General features: G+C 32.7%; 2 protein-coding genes across 2 annotated transcripts; both read left to right on the top strand.

Annotated features, from left to right (window-relative positions):
* The first annotated feature begins 2,999 nt into the window (after positions 1 to 2,999).
* Positions 3,000 to 7,183, top strand: LOC107468877 (uncharacterized). Its single transcript, XM_021134053.2, has 7 exons — positions 3,000 to 3,307; positions 4,071 to 4,137; positions 4,990 to 5,036; positions 5,283 to 5,370; positions 5,794 to 5,927; positions 6,155 to 6,246; positions 6,937 to 7,183. The coding sequence occupies exons 1-7, from the start codon at positions 3,014 to 3,016 to the stop codon at positions 7,025 to 7,027; spliced, it is 813 nt and encodes a 270-aa protein (XP_020989712.1). The 5' UTR covers positions 3,000 to 3,013; the 3' UTR covers positions 7,028 to 7,183.
* A 3,868-nt stretch (positions 7,184 to 11,051) lies between these two features.
* LOC107468791 (uncharacterized) lies at positions 11,052 to 15,476 on the top strand. Its single transcript, XM_016088191.3, has 7 exons — positions 11,052 to 12,256; positions 12,833 to 12,899; positions 13,307 to 13,353; positions 13,599 to 13,686; positions 14,011 to 14,144; positions 14,368 to 14,466; positions 15,201 to 15,476. Exons 1-7 carry the CDS (start codon positions 11,429 to 11,431, stop codon positions 15,276 to 15,278), a joined length of 1,341 nt encoding a protein of 446 aa, XP_015943677.1. The 5' UTR covers positions 11,052 to 11,428; the 3' UTR covers positions 15,279 to 15,476.
* Positions 15,477 to 19,142: the final 3,666 nt, after the last annotated feature.

Below are 19,142 nucleotides of genomic sequence, written 5' to 3'. Positions count from 1 at the left end.
TTCAGCCTATTAATATTTTTTGATTGTACGTAACTCCCTTGTCTGGCCATACATGCTTTTCAAACTATCCAAAACTCAATATATATATGAGAAAAAGACAAATAGGTCCCTGACTTTTTGTCTCGCAGACAATTTCGTCTCTTAGTATTTGAAAATACTTTTAAATCTCCGACCTTCACAATTTTTGGACGGATGAGTCCCTCCGACCATAAGCCACCGTCATACCCAATAGAAAAGGCTGACGTGGCTCCCCCCTCTGCTTATCTGGCATCACAGCTTCCCACGTGGCACATTAGTGGGATAGAGCTTTTGAAAAATGGACACATAAGTCCCTGTCGCTCAAAACGGCGTCATTTTGTGTGCTGAACCTTCTTCAATGACACTGAACCTTGTTCTTCTGATGGCAATGGTGGCCACCAACATCCTCTCACTCTATCACCTCTCTTCAACTCTCCAATCGCCAAAATCACCCCCTCTCCCGCCGCCGTTGCTTCTCCCGAACCGCGCCGCACAAACCTTCATCCCATCTCCCTCAAGCCCTTTCCCTTCTTCACTCCCCGATTTCTCTATAATTTGGGACCATTACCCTTGCAAATCCTTCGATTGCTTCCACCGCCAAAACCCTAACCTAGGCTTCAACCCTTCTTTCGATTCGTCCAAGTTCACAACCTACCGGTGTTCGACGGAATAGTGGACCTTGTGCGGTTCGAGCGTACCGTGAACCGGTGAATTTCGGTGACGATGATAGAGTTCTTGCTGTTTGATGTGGATAGGATTTTGAGAGGTGGATGGTACTTGTGGATTGATAGATTCTTTAGTAAAGGGGTGGACCTTGAAAAGCTATATGCGCCATTGATTGGAAAATTAGGTTACAAGAATGTACAATGACAACCTCCACAATGCACTCCTCCGCCGAAAATCCCCTGAGCTCATGCGATGGCAGACAAGATTCTCCATCGCACTGGACGTCGCGAGAGGGTTATAGTTTCTTCACTCCTGTGACCCTCCGGTGATTCACAGCGATATTAAGCTCAGTAATGTTCTCTTGGACCGGTCCTTTACGGCCAAGATAGGAGACTTTGGACTTGCAAGGTTCAAGATGGAGAACAGGTTGAAAGCTGAGGCTTTAAGCTACGAGAGTGACGGATTGGACTATGTGATGGATTGGATTGGGAATGGCGTTGGAATGCAGAGACCCATAGCTAAGTTGATTGCTTCTGCTTCTGTTGCTTCTACCAATGCAAAGGATGAGAACAACAACAAGAAGAAGCACAAGAGTAATAGTAGGGCTGTCAAACGGGCTAGCCCGGCCCATTTAGGCCCAGCCCATTAAGCCCATGGGTTAAACGGGCTGGCCCATTTAAGCCCGCTTTATTTGCGGGCCAAAATTTTTTAGCCCGGACCATTTATAGTAAGCCCGATGGGTTAAACGGGCCAGCCCGTTTATCATTTTATTTTATTTTTTGAAAAATATTTTGACAAAAAATACCACTTTTAGGTCAAAAACCATTTAAAATTTTTTTTTTTGTTGATGGGTCGGATTTTCGGGTCGGATCGGGAAAAATATTAGCTAAAAGTGTTACTTTTTTTTTTAAAAAATGAAAAAAAATTAAACGGGCCACCCGTTTAACCCGCGGGCTAGCCCGTTTAACCCGTCATTTTTTTCGGGTTAATCGGGCTCAGCCCGTTTAGCCCGAAATTTAAACGGGCTTAATTTTAGGGGCAAAGCCCGCCCATTTAAACGGGTAAACGGGCTGGCCCGATGGGTTTAGCCCATTTTGACGGCCCTAAGTAATAGCAGTAGTAGTAGGAGGAAACTGGAATGGTGGGAATCTATGGATGATCGAGGACAGTGATGTTTTGAAGAAGCAAAGAAGAAGGCCTGTGAGGGAATGGTGGAAGGAGGAGTATTCTCAAGAGCTTGTTTAATTAATATATGCTATTTTGAGACAGAAGGACTTTTTTGTCCATTTTTCAAAACCGACCTTTCACTAGTGTGCCACATGGACAACCTAATGTAATGCCAGGTAAGCAGAATGGAGCCACGTAAGATTTTTCCGTTGAGTCTGACGGAGGTATTTGCACGGAGGGACTAATCCGTCCAATTTTTAAAAAGGTGAGGGATTTAAAAATATTTTACAATGGTCAGAGATAAAAATGTCTACGGAACAAAAAGTTAGAGACCTATTTATCCTTTTCTATATATATATATATATTAAAATGAACACAAAAATCTCAGCTACACGTTTTTTATAGCGTTCGAACGCATCTCGCATACTGTACCCACTTTTCTATTACAAGCGTGTTTCGGAGTATCCGATTAGCGCATTTTGTGTGTATTCCGGTAGTATTTGGATTGTGTTTCACAATGTTGACGTTGTTTCATATCCAGAGTACAGTGTACTCGAGATATGGACACTATGGGCTTGTTTGGGTGAGCTTCTAAGAAAAGATCTTTTTTCGAGTTATCTTTTTTTAAAAGATCTTATAGAGAAGTAAAAGTAATTTTATGTTTGGATATCTCATGTAAAAAGGTCTTTTTATCTATCAATTATGTTTGGGTATAACAATATAAAAGTACTTTTTTGTTTATTTATTACATGAAAAACATCTTTTTTTTAAGGAAAAAAGATCTTTTAAAAAAAGATGTAAATTACAGCTTCTCAAAAAAGATCTTTTTTTTTATTTTACTAGTGCTTTTACTTTTACTACTAAAAATTTGCCAAACACGTTAAAAAATAAAAAAAAATCTTTTTTCATTGAAAAAAGATCTTTTTTTAATAAAATAATGGCGCCCAAACATACACTATATCCGGGATATGAGATGTTTTACCTATACTTAAATATATCTTAAATTACACATTTTTGTTAATATTATATATTTAAATAATTTAAATAAAAAAATTATAAGAAATTACCTTAAAAACCAAACATCTAAATTCAAGTTTCGAACCCGGAATTTTCCTTTGCAATTCCCTGTTAGTTATTAGCATGTGTTTTTATAGTTTGCCAAATGCATTTCCTTGATATCCGTTGTGTTTCGTGTTCGTTGCTCAACCACTCCCACATCCATCTTCTTAAAATGGCTGCTCCGGTAGTTGCGGAGGGCGCGGCCGTCTTGGCGTTCCGGTCGGTGATGCAGCGGGTCCGGCAAGCGGCTGATAGATCCGGCACCCTACCCGAATCAATCAGGGTCGTCGCCGTCTCCAAGACGAAGCCGGTTTCCATGATTCGGCAACTTTACGACGCAGGCCACCGCTGCTTCGGCGAGAACTATGTCCAAGAAATCGTCGACAAGGCTCCTCAGGTTCCTGAAATTTTTTTCATATTAAGATTCTCACCGTTGTTTTCTAGTCATTGAATTTTGTTTGAATAATGATTAGCTGCAAGATTAATTCACCATATCTTTTGTTAAAAAAATATATTTGTTTGTACTTGACATTAATTTTTTCAGATGAAATCCTGGCAATTAGTTTGTGTTAAATCAATTTCAAATGGCATTTTTGTTCTTGTTTTAGTTTAATTTATTCATAGATAGCGGAAATATAAGTTAAAATGTGTATTAGTAGTATCAAATGTATATAATAATAACATAAGATGATAAATTGGCTACTCACATGAATGTCTTTATGCAAATTTCTTCGTGTTTAGATTATAGCTAAGATGTAGACATAATTTATGCTAAGTTAAATATGTCAAATCATCTAACAGTTCTTAGCTATCTTCTCACAGAGACATTTTCAGGTAAGGAGTCACAAAACACATAAATCTATGATTATAGGTTGTGCACCAAACATTTTCCATGCACCCCATTATTTACAGTGGATATAGACATACAAATATGGTGTAATAAAAATTAAACTGAGTTTATACTCTCGTTATTTTTTCCTCTTTTAGGCTAACATTAACAACTTGCCTCGCTCAATTCATGTAAAATACTTTGTGCCAAGTGACCTTACTCCTCTGTAAATCTCTTGGAATTTCCAAAATGGTGTGCAATTGTGTGTCAATTTGAGTTTCTAATCCTTTGTTTGTTGGGACGATGACATGTGCCTTGGCTTTTAATGCAGCTTCCACAAGACATTGAGTGGCATTTCATTGGGCATTTGCAAAGCAACAAAGTCAAAACGCTTTTGGGTATGCTTTGTTTCTTCAAATCAATGTTCTTTTCTTTCTTCATTCTATTTGACTACTGTCAGAAAGTTAGCATTTAGATCAACATTCAGTTGGTTCAAATAGTTCAATACTCATTCTCCTTATAAAAAATCTCTGTGTCAAGTACTGTGAATATAAGAGACTAGAGAACTTGAACTTATGATTGGTTTATCTGCTTGGATCAGATTAGTGGGGTTGAGTATACTACAATAGAAATCATAGCAATTTGGTCTCAAAATTCTTCTCTAATTTAATTTTGTGTACATGATTTTTGAAATTGACTTAATCATGTATATGAGTTAATTCTGAATTTACAGACCACATGGGTCATTCTCAGTGATAAAAGTTAGAATCAAACCAGACTTAGTTTTTACCAGTTTTATAAATTTAAGATATGCACAATTATGTTAAGTGACAAAACTGAATGTGAGGAAGAATTTTATGAACTATTACTCATGTAGAATGCCCTTTACCGAGTTTCTTTAAAAAGATTCTCACTAGAAAGGTGGTCTTGGAAAGCTTCGTCTTTAATATAATATGGCATATCACTGCTGCTTGTTTTGCAAATATGCATAAATTGATTTTTTGAACCTATTTCATGGACTGAATTTTTGAGTTCAGACCTCTGCTTCTGTACTTGTGATTGACTGCTCTCTTAGCATATAAAATTCTTGGAATGCTGATGCAAGTTAAACTTTGCAATGAGAGTCGCATACAAAGCTTTCTACAGCTCTAAGTTGGCTTTGGACTTGTTGAAAATATTGCTAGACTTTTGTTGTTTTCTTTGTTCCTTTCTTCCGTATCCTTAGCTAGGCCTTGCATGCTTTATGTCAGGTGGAGTTCCAAATCTGGCCATGTTTGAGGGTGTCGACAATCAGAAGGTAAAGACTTGTATAATCAATGTATGGTGTAGTTCTTAGAGGTATGAACTCATTGTTGTTTATTTTACTTTATGCTTGTAAACTTGAAGGAGTCAAGATAAGTTGATCTTCATGTGTGTTCAATTGATGAGCATACCTTCTGACTAACTCGTCAAATTTCAATTGTGAATTTTTCTAACTAACTAACTAACACAGATTGCCATTTGATAAATGTTTTGCATTTTCTTGTACCTTTGGTACTGGCAGGTGGCAAATAATCTTGACCGTATGGTTTCAACCCTTGGAAGAAATCCGCTGAAAGTCTTGGTGCAAGTAAATACAAGTGGAGAAGAATGTCAGTTTGGCTTAAACTAAATGAGTTTCTCAAAATTCTTGTTGTGTATAGTCCTAGTTTTTGCATCTCTGAAATTTTGTGAACTTGTCTGATTCCTGCTTCAGAGCCTTCTTTAACCCTGGGTTATTGGTACTGCATTTTAACTTTATTTATTCTTTTCTTATAATTTCACATTTGTGAAATTTCTTTAGTTTTCAACAGCTACTAGATTGGAGAATTTCTTTGGTTCCATTATTATTTGTTTTTTCAAAATGCATCATATCCTTCTTGAAGTACTTTGTAGGGGACTTCTTGACAATTGTTCTCTTACTTTATCTACATATAAATAAATAAATAAATAAATAAATAAATAAATTATGGTTCTCTTATTTCTTACGTAATAACATAATATCCTCTTGTCCATGTGATTTTATAAATTTGCAGCCAAATCGGGTATTGATCCTTCCAATTGTGTTGATCTTGCTAAACATGTAAAATCGAGTTGTCCGAACCTCGTGTTCTCCGGCTTGATGACAATAGGGAGGCCTGACTACACCTCAACTCCAGAGAACTTTAAGGTGGCAACTTCTATTCTACGCCGAGTGCAAACTTAAAATGGTTTAATTTTTTATTTATTGGATCGTTTCCATTTCGGAGTTATATTTCTCATTTCTTCTCTTCAAATAGTTTCATCGAAATTTGACCTGCGTTTTTGTATTCATCAGCTTGATTGCTTTTGTGATACATTGTATAATTTCCATTTTATATTATTATTAAAAAGGCTTTCTCTTCTGTGAAAAATCAGACCCTATCCAATTGCAGAACTGAAGTTTGCAAGGCACTTGAGATGCCTGAGGAGCAATGTGAACTGTCAATGGGCATGTCCGGCGATTTTGATAATCCATCCTTAAGGCTGTGTTTATTTACAAGCACAGGATACGAAGACATGGACGTAGAAACACAATTGTGTTTAACCGATGAAACATAGACAGAGATATTGTGTTCTAGGACACCACTGAATTAGTATAATTTAGGTTTTTTTTTCCCATTCCTAAGAGGCTAAGACCCGAATCTGAGGCCTCCATTTAATGGAACAAGGCACTTACTATATTGGTTAATGGTGCTCTAAAGTTATACCGCAGCAAACTACAAAGTACTTTTTTTTAGCATTGCATGATTGCATCAGATTTCCTCACAATTATGAATGCTTTCTATATTCCAAGGGAAGCAATTGAAAACTATAATTAATTAATTAGAAATGGGTTTCTTTAATTCTTTCGTTGAGTAATAACAGTAGTTAGAGATTGTTATGGTGAGGTAGGCATATTTCTTATAATTAAATAGGATTGGTAGTGCAGCATTTTTAAAATATTTACCCAATAAAAGAAAATACTTACACAGATAGCTAGATAAGTTAGTTGAGTTTTCTTTCATTGTTTTTGTCTTTTTGAACCAATTTTTAGCGGTCATGATCAACTGATATTCATTTACTAAGAATTATTACTTGTATTAACTCCAGTTTGCACGCAATTTATTTATTTATTTTGGGTCAATCATGCAACTAATTTATGTGTTATATATACATTTATTGTCTTCTCAGATTGAAATGGGTAGTACAAATGTGAGAATTGGGTCCACAATATTTGGACCAAGGGATTATTCAAAGAAACAAGAATAGATGATCTCTCTCTGTCTCTCTGGATCACAAATGCACATAGCTAAATTTTTATTGTATTGTACATTTACCTTTACAATTGATGTAATTACATTTGTAATTATTAGAACAATCAGCTTATAAAGAATAATGTCTATAAACAAATGAGATGATCTCTAATTATACAAGTGCAACAGCTATCAACAACAAAAAACAATAACAAAACCTTACTCCACTAGATGCGGTCGACTACATGAATCAAACAATGCCATTGAGTTCTGTTATGTATCATATCTACAAAGAGACCGTTTACATGTATATCTCGTTTGACCACCTCATGGATGGTTTTCTTAGATTTTCCTCTGTCATTCACCCCTTATCCATCTTTTATCTTATCCAGTGCTCTGTCGGTCTTCTTCTCACATGTCCAAACCACTGAGACGTGATTCTACCATCTTTTTCACAATGGGTGCTAGTCCAACTCTCTTCCCTTATATCTTCGTTTCTTATTTTATCCAATCACGTATGACCATTCATCCATCTCAACATTTTTATCTCTGTCACACTTAGCTTATGTTCGTGCCCCCCTTTGGCCGCCCAACACTCTTTACCATAAAACATAACCGGTCTTATAGCAGTGCGATAGAATTTACTTTAAATTTTAAAGGCGCTTTTTTGTCACACATAAAACAAGATACACTGTGCCATTTTGACCAACCTGTTTGGATCCTATGATTTACATCTTGTTTAATTTCTCCATTATCCTGTACTACCAGCTCAACAGGCACGCCACTTTTCTATTGTTTTTAAGAGATTAATTTTTATATTTTTATTTTTAAAATTATAAATTTGATAAAATAATTTAAAAATTTAAGGAAAAACTACCAAAAGTACCCATAAAGTTTACGAACGCTGACAAAAGTACCCATAAACTAAGGAAATTAACGATGTACCCATGGAAGATGAGTTCCGTATGACAAAAGTATCCAAACCCTAATTTTTGTTGATTTTTTTAATAAAATTCTCAAACTATCCCCACCCTCAACCTCAACTCACTTTTTTAATCTTCCATAACTCAACATGCACCTTTAAAACTTGTCATGGAATCCAAAACTACTCCTACAACAGATGAAATGAACCTTTTATGGTAGAAATTTTGGATAATAACGCAATAGAGGATTGCAGCGCCGAGATTAACAAAAGAATCAATCAATACCGATGAAGAATCAGAGAAAGAATCATAAAGGAACAGTTTTTAATCGTTTCATTTGTTTTTTCCTTTTTTTTCTTAATTTGAGAGCTTTCTTTGTGTGCAGGGATTGGCGAAAAAAATAGAAAAGAGCTCACCATACTAAATTTATCTGCTAGGAATTGGTCGAAGTCTTCTACCACCACCACCACCATTGATTTTGGCCTGGTCTATTTTAGGAGTAGTTTTGGACTCCATGACAAAGGTTTTAAAGGTACAAGTTGGGTTATGGAAAGTTGAAAAAGTGAGTTGAGGTTGAGAGTGAGGGTAGTTTGGAAATTTTATTAAAAAAAACAAAAAAATTAGGATTTGGATACTTTTGTCATACAAAACCCATCTTCCATGGGTACATCATTAATTTCCTTAGTTTATAGGTACTTTTGTCAGTGTTCGTAAACTTCATTGGTATTTTTGGTAGTTTTTCCAAAATTTAAAAGTAAATACTATTTAAAAATAAATATAAATTTTTTTAAGTTATTTAAATTTTAGAATATAAAAAATTTATAAATCTAAATTAAATAAAATATTAAAAAAATTTATTATATCATTATTATGTGTAACAAAATAATGATAAATATTTATAAAGTAATTATTTATAAACATTATATAAGTTTATTTATTTATTTTTTCAAGAGTTAGGATTGAGACTTGAATCCAAAACCTATAGGTGAGAATGCGGGAACTATGTCATTTGAGCTATGAAACAATGATGTGAACATTGAATTTTGTCCTTTTTATATGACTTTTGGATGTGTTAATGAAATACCTAGGAATCATTTTTAATAACTTTGGATGTGTAGTTGAGTGTAATTTTTTTCTTGTATACAATATGGACTAAATCTCCAAAGTGGTCATTGAGTGTAGTTGAGTGTAATTTTATTCAGTTACTCAAGTGTAAAAGACTAGGATGAAGTAATGCCACTAAACGAATTGATTAAGTCAACAACATAATGATAATTTTGCGTTTCTTTTAAATGAAATGTTGGATGATACTATTTTGCATAATGAGATTCTTACTCTATTTATATCAATTTATTATTATTTTTTGGGGAATATTATATGACTTTTAGTGCTGTCCAATTTTTCTATTATCATACTTGTATTGAGAGTTTGTTGGCTATTTTTTTTTGTTTTTTGCTGATTATGAGTTATTTGGTGCGCAAAGCATGTGATTTAGGTTGTGTAACTAGATAATTTTGAATGTGTAATCTTATAAATTTGAATTTGTAATCTTATCATAGGTATATGAGTTTCGGATGTGTTGATGAAATGATTAGCGTGGATTATTATGATTCGGGATGTATTTATGTTGTTTCCTCAATTCTACAAGTGTTTTCGGTCAAAATTTTATATTTAACCTTATGATATGAACAATGTGTAGTCTAGAATCATAATGCCAATTAAAAAACATACTTTGGCCAGTCTAAAGAAAGAAAAATCAGCAGTTAGTAAGGCTTTCGATGACAGACTTGATGAATCTAATAATAATAATGTCAAAAAGAAAGTTGGATATATTAAAATGAATAAATACTAATCCTCAAATAAGTAATAAAAATTCCAACTAATACTACAATAATATATATTAGATATATTTTTATTCATAAGATCTAAAAAACTTAATTTAATTATTGATTTTAATAATTTTTAAAACGTTAATGTTCAAATAAGTAACGAAAAAATCTAACTAATAATAAAATAATAAATATTAGATGCATTTTATCTGATGAAATATCAAAAGATTAATTGTATTTTTAGCGTTTATATTTAAATTCTAGAATTTATAATTTTGGATGTGTTTTAAAAATATTTTGTATATAACATCATACTATTAGATGTGTTATAATTAAAAAAAAAATTTATGAACATACCATCTACATCTTTTTACTTAAATTTTTGATTTTTTGTGCATCTTTACTCAAACTAATTAAGTATAAATTACTTTATTTGTCAAAACTCTATTATTAAAATCAAATAGTTCCAATTAAATAAAAATAGATTATTATGTTTATTTTTAAATATAATTAAAGATATTCATCATGATATTTCTTAACATACTAGAATAAAATAAAAATAAATATAAAATAGATAATCATATAAACAATGGACAAAGAATAATAATAATAATAAAATATGAATTTAAAGTAGTAAATTTATTGGGAGAAATGGAGTACCTTTGACTTGAACTAAATTGAAGATCACTCTTGAATTGAATTGAAGCAGGTCTGAACCAGAGATCTTCAATTGAATTGAAGCAGGTCTGAACCAGAGAGAAAGAGAGGAGACACAAGACATGATAGAAAAAACAAAGAATAATACTCATAATAGAAAAAATATTAATTTAAAGTAATAAGTTTACTGAGAACAATGCAACACCTTTAGATTGAAATGAACTACTTTAAATTGAAATGAAGGACAGAACTTTTGAATTGAAATGAATTACGTGACTTAAAATTAAGGAGCGGAGAATGAGATAGAAGAATGGAAAATAAACTGTGTTACAGAGAGAGAAGGAACTTAAAAAAACAAGAAACAATAACTAACTATGGAATAGGTAAAAATTTAAAAAAAATTTCGTTTTTAAAATTTAAATTAATTTTAATTAAAAATATGTATCTAAAAAAAGCAAATATGTTAAAATTAAAAAATAATTAAATAATATTAAAAACTGACAAAAAAAACTAAATTTTATTGCATAATTAGCATTTTCCTAATAATAATTATCAGCCACCGGCCGTCGTTGAGATGCCTTCACAACAATTTGGTGACGGTCAGTGGTCACAACTCACAAGTTCTCGTCAAGATAACAATTTAGTGAAGACCAGTCCCAAGTGGACACCAAGGTAGCTTCACCACAAGTCTCTAATGAAGATCAGTCAGAAGTGGTCATGAAATAGCTTCCACAGAGTCTGATGTCTTTGCATAGTGGTCATTGAAAGTAATACTATAGATCTTACCAGAGTGAATGCTTGAATGAGATAGGAATAGCTTGGTTTCTTCATGTTTATTTCTTTTTTTTATATACATATTATAATAATATATTTTAAAATGCAGAACATAAGTTAATTATATAATATTGGTAAACGAAGCTTTCTTGGAAATTTCTTCCAAACAAGCATGAATAAGTAATTTGGATTCAATAAGCTCAAAATTTCCCAAAGTTGCAAGGCAAGAAAAATATGGTGCAATTGAGCAAGCAAGAAAGGTTGTGGAGATTGGTAAGTGTTGTTTCAGCTGTAATTGGATTAATCTGTTACGCTCTCAGCTCCTCCTTCAACCATCTCTTCGGAAACTGGAAACCATGGAAGATCATTTTCTACACTCTCTTCAGTTCCATCACTTTCCTCGTCGCCGTTCTTGCAAAGGATTGGAAAAAATCAACAACTCTTAGATTCATAGCAAGCAAGTGGCAGCGCTTCAGAATCATTCGGTTCAGATCTGTGACTACATTCTTGGTTATGGTCTCCACCACCGTCTTCTCCTTCTTCTCCGATAGAGCCGCCGCAGAGGTCGCAAAACCAGATGCACACAGCGTGGTTTCGTCTGTTGCTTTTTCCGCCATGTCACTTAGCTTGTCAAGAAACGTCCCCTTCGTATTCGAGGAACTCATGTACTTCTTCATGGGAATCTTTATAGCTCAGATGATGAAGATTAAGATGCTGTTGGGATTTTCTGTTGGAGTAGTGCTTAGCTTTTGCTTTGTGATTCTGCATTCCCGTGTAGATGAAGCTCATGATCGAACAGAAAGTGTTGGAATCCAAGATGAGCAGCTTCAAGTGGCCATTGATGTAGCTTCACTGCAAGCCGGTGGTGAAAATCACGGAATCGCGTGGGTGATGCAGCGGGTCCGGCAAGCGGCTCAGAGATCTGGAACCCGACCCGAATCAATCCGGGTTGTGGCCGTCTCCAAGACGAAGCCGGTTTCTATGATTCGGGAACTTTACGACGCAGGTCACCGCTGCTTCGGCGAGAACTACGTCCAAGAAATTATCGAAAAGGCTTCTCAGGTTCCAGAATTTTTTTTCCATATTAAGATTTTCACCGTTGTTTTCTGGTCATTTATTTTTGTTTGAATAATGATCAGCAGCAAGAATTTTTTCAAATGAAATCATTGCAATTAATTTGTGTTAAATCAATTTCAAATGGCATTGCTATTCTTGCTTGAGTTTAATCTATTCATAGGTGGCAGAAATATAATTTAATACAGGGACCATAATTAAGATATAAATACAATTTAGGTTAAGAAACTTAGTTAAATATATTAAATCATTCAATAATTTTTTAATTATTATTTTGATATAAAGATATTTTTATGTAAGTAGTTATTTAGTTATCTATGATTAATTGATTATAGGATGTGCAACAAACCTTTTTCTTGCACCCATTATTTATAGTAGATTCAGAGATACAGTTGATAATATAGTGTGATAAACATTAAACTGAGTTTGTTCTTTTGTTATTTTTGCGTGTTTTAGGTTAACATTAACATCTTGCCTCGCTCAATTATGTAAAATACTTTGTGCCAAGTGATTCTAATCCTTTGTTAGTTGGGACGATGACACGTGCCTTGGCTTTTAATACAGCTTCCGCAAGACATTGAGTGGCACTTCATTGGGAATTTGCAAAGCAACAAAGTCAAACCGCTTTTGAGTATGATTCGTTTCTTCAAATCAATGTTTCTTTTCTTTTCTTCATTCTATTTAACTATAGCAATTTGGTCTCAGAATTCTTCTCTAATTTAATGATGTGTCTCATGTAGAATGCCCTTTACTGGGTTTCTTTAAAAGATTCTCACTAGAAAGCTTAGTCTTTAATATAATATGGCATTATCACTGCTGCTTGTTTTGCGAATATGCATAAATTCAATGATTTTGTGAACCTATTTCATGGACTGAGTTTTGAGTTCAGACCTTTGTTTCTGTACTTGTGATTGACTGCTCTCTTAGCATATAAAATTCTTGGAATGATGATGCAAGTTAAATTTTAAAATGCAAATTAAAATTTGTTTATTCCTTTCTTCAGTATCCTTAGACTAGGCCTTGCATGGTTTATGTCAGGTGGAGTTCCAAATCTGGCCATGCTCGAGGTGGTCGACAATCAGAAGGTAAAGACTTGTATAATCAATGTCTGGTGTAGTTCTTGAAGGTATGAATTCATTGTTGTTTATTTTATTTTATGCTTGTAAACTTGAAGGAGTCAAGATAAGTTGGTCTTCATGTGTGTTCAATTGATGAGGTCTATACCTTCTGACTAACTCGTCAAATTTCAATTGTGAATTTTTCTAACTAACTAACACAGATTGCCATTTGACAAATGTTTTGCGTTTTCTTGTACCTTTGGTACTGGCAGGTGGCAAATCATCTTGACCGTATGGTTTCAACCCTTAAAAGAAATCCGCTGAAAGTCTTGGTGGAAGTAAATACAAGTGGAGAAGAATGTCAGTTTGGCTTAAACTAAATGAGTTTCTCAAAATTCTTGTTGTGCATAATCTTAGTTATTGCATCTCTGGAATTTTGTCAACTTGTCTTCTTCCTATTTCAGAGCCTTCTTTAACCCTGCGTTATTTGTACAGAATTTTAACTGATATTTATTCTTTTCTTATACTTTCACATTTGTAACTGCTCCATTATTATTTGTTTTTCAGAATGCATCATATCTCTTACTTTAGCTACATATAAATAAACAAATTATGGTTCTCTTCTCTTATTTCTTACATAATAACATAATATCTACTTGTATATGTGATTTCATAATTTTGCAGCCAAATATGGTATTGATCCTTCCAATTGTGTTGATCTTGCTAAACATGTAAAATTGAGTTGTCCGAACCTCGTGTTCTCCGGCTTGATGACAATAGGGAGGCCTGACTACACCTCAACTCCAGAGAACTTTAAGGTGACAACTTCTATTCTATGTCCAAAACTTAAAATGATCTAATTTCTTATTTACTGGATCGTTTCCATTTCAGTGTTATATTTCTCATTTCTTCTCTTCCTATAGTTTCATTGGAATTTGACCTGAATTTTTGTATTCATTAGCTTGATTGTTCTTGTGATACATTGTCCGATTTCCAATTTATATTATTGTTAAAAAGGCTTTCTCTTCTGTGAAAAATCAGACCCTATCCAATTGCAGAACTGAAGTTTGCAAGGCACTTGAGATGCCTGAGGAGCAATGTGAACTGTCAATGGGCATGTCCGGCGATTTTGAGTTAGCGGTATGATATAGCCTATAATGCTATTTCTTTTTTCCTTCAGAAACACAAGATCGTGTTTAGTATATGAGACATAGATAGAGAGACATTGTGTTTTTGGACACTGAATTAGTGTAGTTTAGGATTTTTTTCCCGTTCCTAAGGGGCTAAGACCTAAACTGTGAGGCCTCCATTTAATGGAATAAGGCACTTACCACTTTAACCAGTTCCATATTATATTGGTTAATAGTGCTCTAAAACAAACTACAAACTACTTTTCTTTGCATTGCATGATTGCATCTGTTTTCCTCACAATTATGAGTGCTTTCTATATTTCAAGGGAAGGAATTTGACAGCTATAATTAATTAATTAGAAATGGGGTTCTTTAATTCTTTTGTTGAGTAATAACAGGAGTTAGAGATTGTTATGGTGAGACAGGCATATTTCTTATGATTAAATAAGATTGGTTGTGCAGCATTTTCAAAATATTTACCCAATAAAAAGAAAATACTTGCATATAGATAAGTTAGTGGAGGTGCCCTTCATTGTTTTCGAACCAGTTTTAGAGGTCATGATCAACTGATATTTATTTACTAAGAATTATTACTTGTATCAATTGTTCCACAGTTCCAGTTTGCATGCAATTTATTTATTTTTATGGGCCAATCATGCAACTAATTCATGTGTTTTTTTTTTATTTTTATTTTTTTTGGAGATTGAATTCATGTGGTTATATATACATTTATTGCCTTTTCAGATTGAAATGGGTAGTACAAATGTGAGAATTGGGTCCACAATATTTGGACCAAGGGATTATTCAAAGAAACAAGAGTAGAGACTCTCTCTCATACACATGCACATATCTAAATTTTATTGTACTTTATTCATGTAATTAAATTTGTAATTATTAGAACAAAAAGCTTATAAAGAATGATGTCTATAAACAAATGATATTACCTCTAGTTATACAAGTGCAGAAGTATCATGCTTATAGTGACAAGCTTAGTAAAATCATAATATGTTTCGCTTCAAATTTTAAACCAGGATTACCTTGAATCGCTTGATTATAGTTTCAAACTATTGATTACTTGAGTAAGGTAGACTATGCTAAGTCATTCCAAAATACTGGTGTTTCAAAACAGTAAAGTAGCTCCCAGAGTCCCAAAGATAGCGGAATTTTTTTTGGGTCGTCTACGGTATTTTCTAACTTAACAGGTTAATGACTAATTCGTCGTAGATTTGAGCTCGATATAAGAATTTGCTGCTGGCTAATGAATTGCTACATGTTAAGGGTGGGATTCAAACCTGACACTTGTTTAAGCAGACGAGTGGATTAATCACTCGACTAACCCAAATTAGATAAGGCAGATAAATTTATTTTAGATCATTTGGACGTCTAGGAGAAAGATCCAAAAGTAGATGAAAAATTAAAGATGGACCATTGATTATAGACAAAAGGTCTAAAATACTCTATAAGAAATAGTCAAACAAAATCTATGAATAATAGATATATTGCTATTATTTAATCTATGTAATTGATTTTACCCATTTGGATAAGACTTTGTGGATGTTGTATATAACACCAATAAAATTCGAACTTAGGATCTCATGCATACCAGTTAAGTGTATAACCACTAGACCAAAGCAGAGAGACACCTCATGTTCAAAATTAAGTAATAAATAGATTTATATCTTGATTTTACCTAAAAACTATGCTTTAGGGTAATTATAAAGCTTTTAGATTTCATTTATTATTCGGATTAACTAATAAAAAAATTTATATCGTACATTGAAAATATGTTTAGTATCTCATAAAAAAATTTATTATAATACTGCAAACACATTTANTTTATTTAAGATCGTTCAAAATCTAGATTCTCGAAATGAAACCTACTTTTTTTTATGAATATCAGTTGTGCATCAAAGTCTTACTTTATCAATAAAAAAGAAAAAGTTGTGTAGAATCAAAATACACAAAAAAAAAAAACAAATTTTACTTAATAAAATAAGGTTAAAAACACTCCACAAAATTTCGAATAAGAAAATTTTCACATGAATTTGGAGTAAAAATTACAAATTACAAAAGAGAAGAACTTGATAAAAAAAAAATAATAACTTTACAAAAGATAAAAAATACAGAATTGTAATGAATATAAAGAGCATGTGGAAGGAAACTTACAAAAAAAACTAGTTTAGACAAATCGTAGGAAGTCGCTGAATCTGTGAGAAAATAAGCGTATTTTTTAGTAAAGTTTCCAACTCTTTGTGCATTGTTTGTCACCAATCAAATCTTGCTATGTCTCAACCTTCATATACTTTAACACTAACTATTTCTGCTAATCACAAGTTTAATAACCGCTCTGCTAACTTCATTCTCGGCCTCCTCCTTGTCAACACTAATTCCATCGAATTCCCTTAACCGATCTCCCTGTCATCGACACAACTAATGTTGACTAAGAAGTACTAAAAATTTTTTTAGTGTTTTCTAAATTAATTAATTGGATGGTTCAATTTGTAAAAATCATATCAATGTAATACACATTCTGTATGTGTGCATTTCACCTATTAGTTAGCCGATAAAAAATTACTTTGTGGAATTTGGATGAGGTTGATAATAAAAATGTTGATTATCAAAAATATATGGTTAGTTATGGGACTTTTGATGACGATGATAATAAAAAAAGAATGAGAAGAAAATTGATACTATTAACAGAAGAAGAACATGATTAATTTATACTATAGGGATTAAGATATTGGATAACTTTTGTTTTAGTTCATATTAATACTTTACTAGAAAATCAGATTTTTTTTAATAATAAAATAAAAAATATATTTTTTTAAATATAATTTTTGGACTTTAATTTTTAAAATATTATTTTTTTGCATTTAAGCAAGTTTGTTGGATCCGGCGAACTCTATAAAACTTGGCAAGTTTGCTTAACTCCCGACGAACTCTATAAATTACGCCGCGAATTCCACTCAAGTTATTATCATAAACGTACTTTTAATCCATATCATTATCTAGAAAATAGTATATAGATCTACAAATAGTATATAGGAATACACAAAAATACATAGACAACAAGCATGACTTCTTCAAGGAATTTTTTAATTATAAATTAAAAAAATAAGCCGCATTTAACAATGTCAACCATTGTTATCGTCTCTAAAAATACATAGGTGCACCGGAATAAGCTATATTTAACCAGAATTTTTTAATTATAAATTAAAAAAATAACTATTACCCAAAAATAACAAAGATTGTTATCCACTCTGGAAACGATGATAATGGTTACCATTGTTAACTTTCCAATCTGATATATTTGAAGTGGATTATTTTTGGCAAATAGTTATTTTTTTAATTTATAATTAAATTTTTTTTGTTAAATATGGCTTATTCCGGTGTACTTATGTATTACAATGGTTGTCTGTTAATATAATACCCACAACTTAATTGGCTCTAGAATCACTCACTCATATAAAAGACACTATCATATTTTCATCTCTCAAACTCACTGACACTCATAAAATAAAGGAGAGAATTTCAAAACATACTCATTTCATTATGAAACACACAAAATACACAAGATATATGTACCTTAATGCTTCCTACTAAAATAATAATTTATGAATCACAAATCAATTTTGTAATGACCACCATTTTATGAGTTGACTTCATGAATCTTCTTTCAACTTGCATTCATGTAGTTTCCATAATCTTCTAATTTCAATTTAATTTGATTTTGAATTTCTTCAATATTGTAGAATGTTGTAGTTGTGCTATTCTCTTGAATGTTCTGCAAAACTCTTCAAGCTTCCAATATGTTAGCTTTTAGCAATATCTAGCCAATTGATGATTATTGTATTCAACTCAAACTTTGCTTCTTCAATTCTTTAACCATGTTTCATAAAAATTCTAATCCATGCAAGTTGATAGATAGCACAAGAAGTTTGTAGAATCTTGGTGATAAACTACGAACTTGTAACCACTTTGAATTCAAATTGAATTTTGCTTTTGACTTTTCTAAACTTTTGTTACTTGCATACCTCTTGATTTAATTTTCTAACATTGCCTCCCTTAAATCAAGCTTTAGAGTTTATCATTCCAAGCATCTTCTTCAATTTGTAAAATAACTCAGTCTTCAATGGCTTTGTAAATATATCTGCAACTTGTTCTTCAGTTGGACAGTATTCGATCACAACTTCTTTTTCATTCACCAACTCTCTAATTTTGTGAACTCGAATATCAATATGCTTCGATCTTCCATGAAATACTGAATTTTTGCAAAGTGCAATAGCTGACTTGTTATCACAAAATATTGTTGTTGGAGTATTGTGTTTCTCGTTCAATTCCTCAAGAATTCTTCTTAGCCAAACTGCTTGTGTTGCACAACTTGCTGCTGCCATATATTCTGCTTTTGCTGTAAAGAGAGCAACTACTGATTGTTTCTTTGAAGACCAAGAAATTGCACCAAAACCAAGATGAAATACGAACCCTGAAGTACTTTTTCTTGTTTCTATATCTCCAGCCCAATCACTATCAGTGTAACCGACAAGATTCACTTCAGTAGTATTTTTATAATAAATACCATCATTTAAAGTACCTTTGATATATCGAAAAATTCTTTTTGCCGCTTGCAAATGGTTGGTACAAGGTTCCTCCATGAATCTGCTAAGCAAACCAACTCCAAACACAATA

Source organism: Arachis duranensis, chromosome 1 (genome assembly GCF_000817695.3).
Source record: "Arachis duranensis cultivar V14167 chromosome 1, aradu.V14167.gnm2.J7QH, whole genome shotgun sequence".
Classification (NCBI taxonomy): domain Eukaryota; kingdom Viridiplantae; phylum Streptophyta; class Magnoliopsida; order Fabales; family Fabaceae; genus Arachis; species Arachis duranensis.
This window is presented reverse-complemented; position numbering and strand designations above follow the sequence as displayed.

What these genes read in the sequence shown, in the direction of transcription:
- LOC107468877 (XM_021134053.2), top strand. Translation starts at nt 3,014, where the DNA reads ATGCATTTCCTTGATATCCGTTGTGTTTCGTGTTCGTTGCTCAACCAC. An exon ending in AGGGTGTCGACAATCAGAAG is followed by an intron (nt 5,037 to 5,282) that starts GTAAAGACTTGT and finishes TGGTACTGGCAG; the next exon opens with GTGGCAAATAATCTTGACCG. An exon ending in AAATACAAGTGGAGAAGAAT is followed by an intron (nt 5,371 to 5,793) that starts GTCAGTTTGGCT and finishes ATAAATTTGCAG; the next exon opens with CCAAATCGGGTATTGATCCT.
- LOC107468791 (XM_016088191.3), top strand. Translation starts at nt 11,429, where the DNA reads ATGGTGCAATTGAGCAAGCAAGAAAGGTTGTGGAGATTGGTAAGTGTT. An exon ending in AAATACAAGTGGAGAAGAAT is followed by an intron (nt 13,687 to 14,010) that starts GTCAGTTTGGCT and finishes ATAATTTTGCAG; the next exon opens with CCAAATATGGTATTGATCCT. An exon ending in CCGGCGATTTTGAGTTAGCG is followed by an intron (nt 14,467 to 15,200) that starts GTATGATATAGC and finishes TTGCCTTTTCAG; the next exon opens with ATTGAAATGGGTAGTACAAA.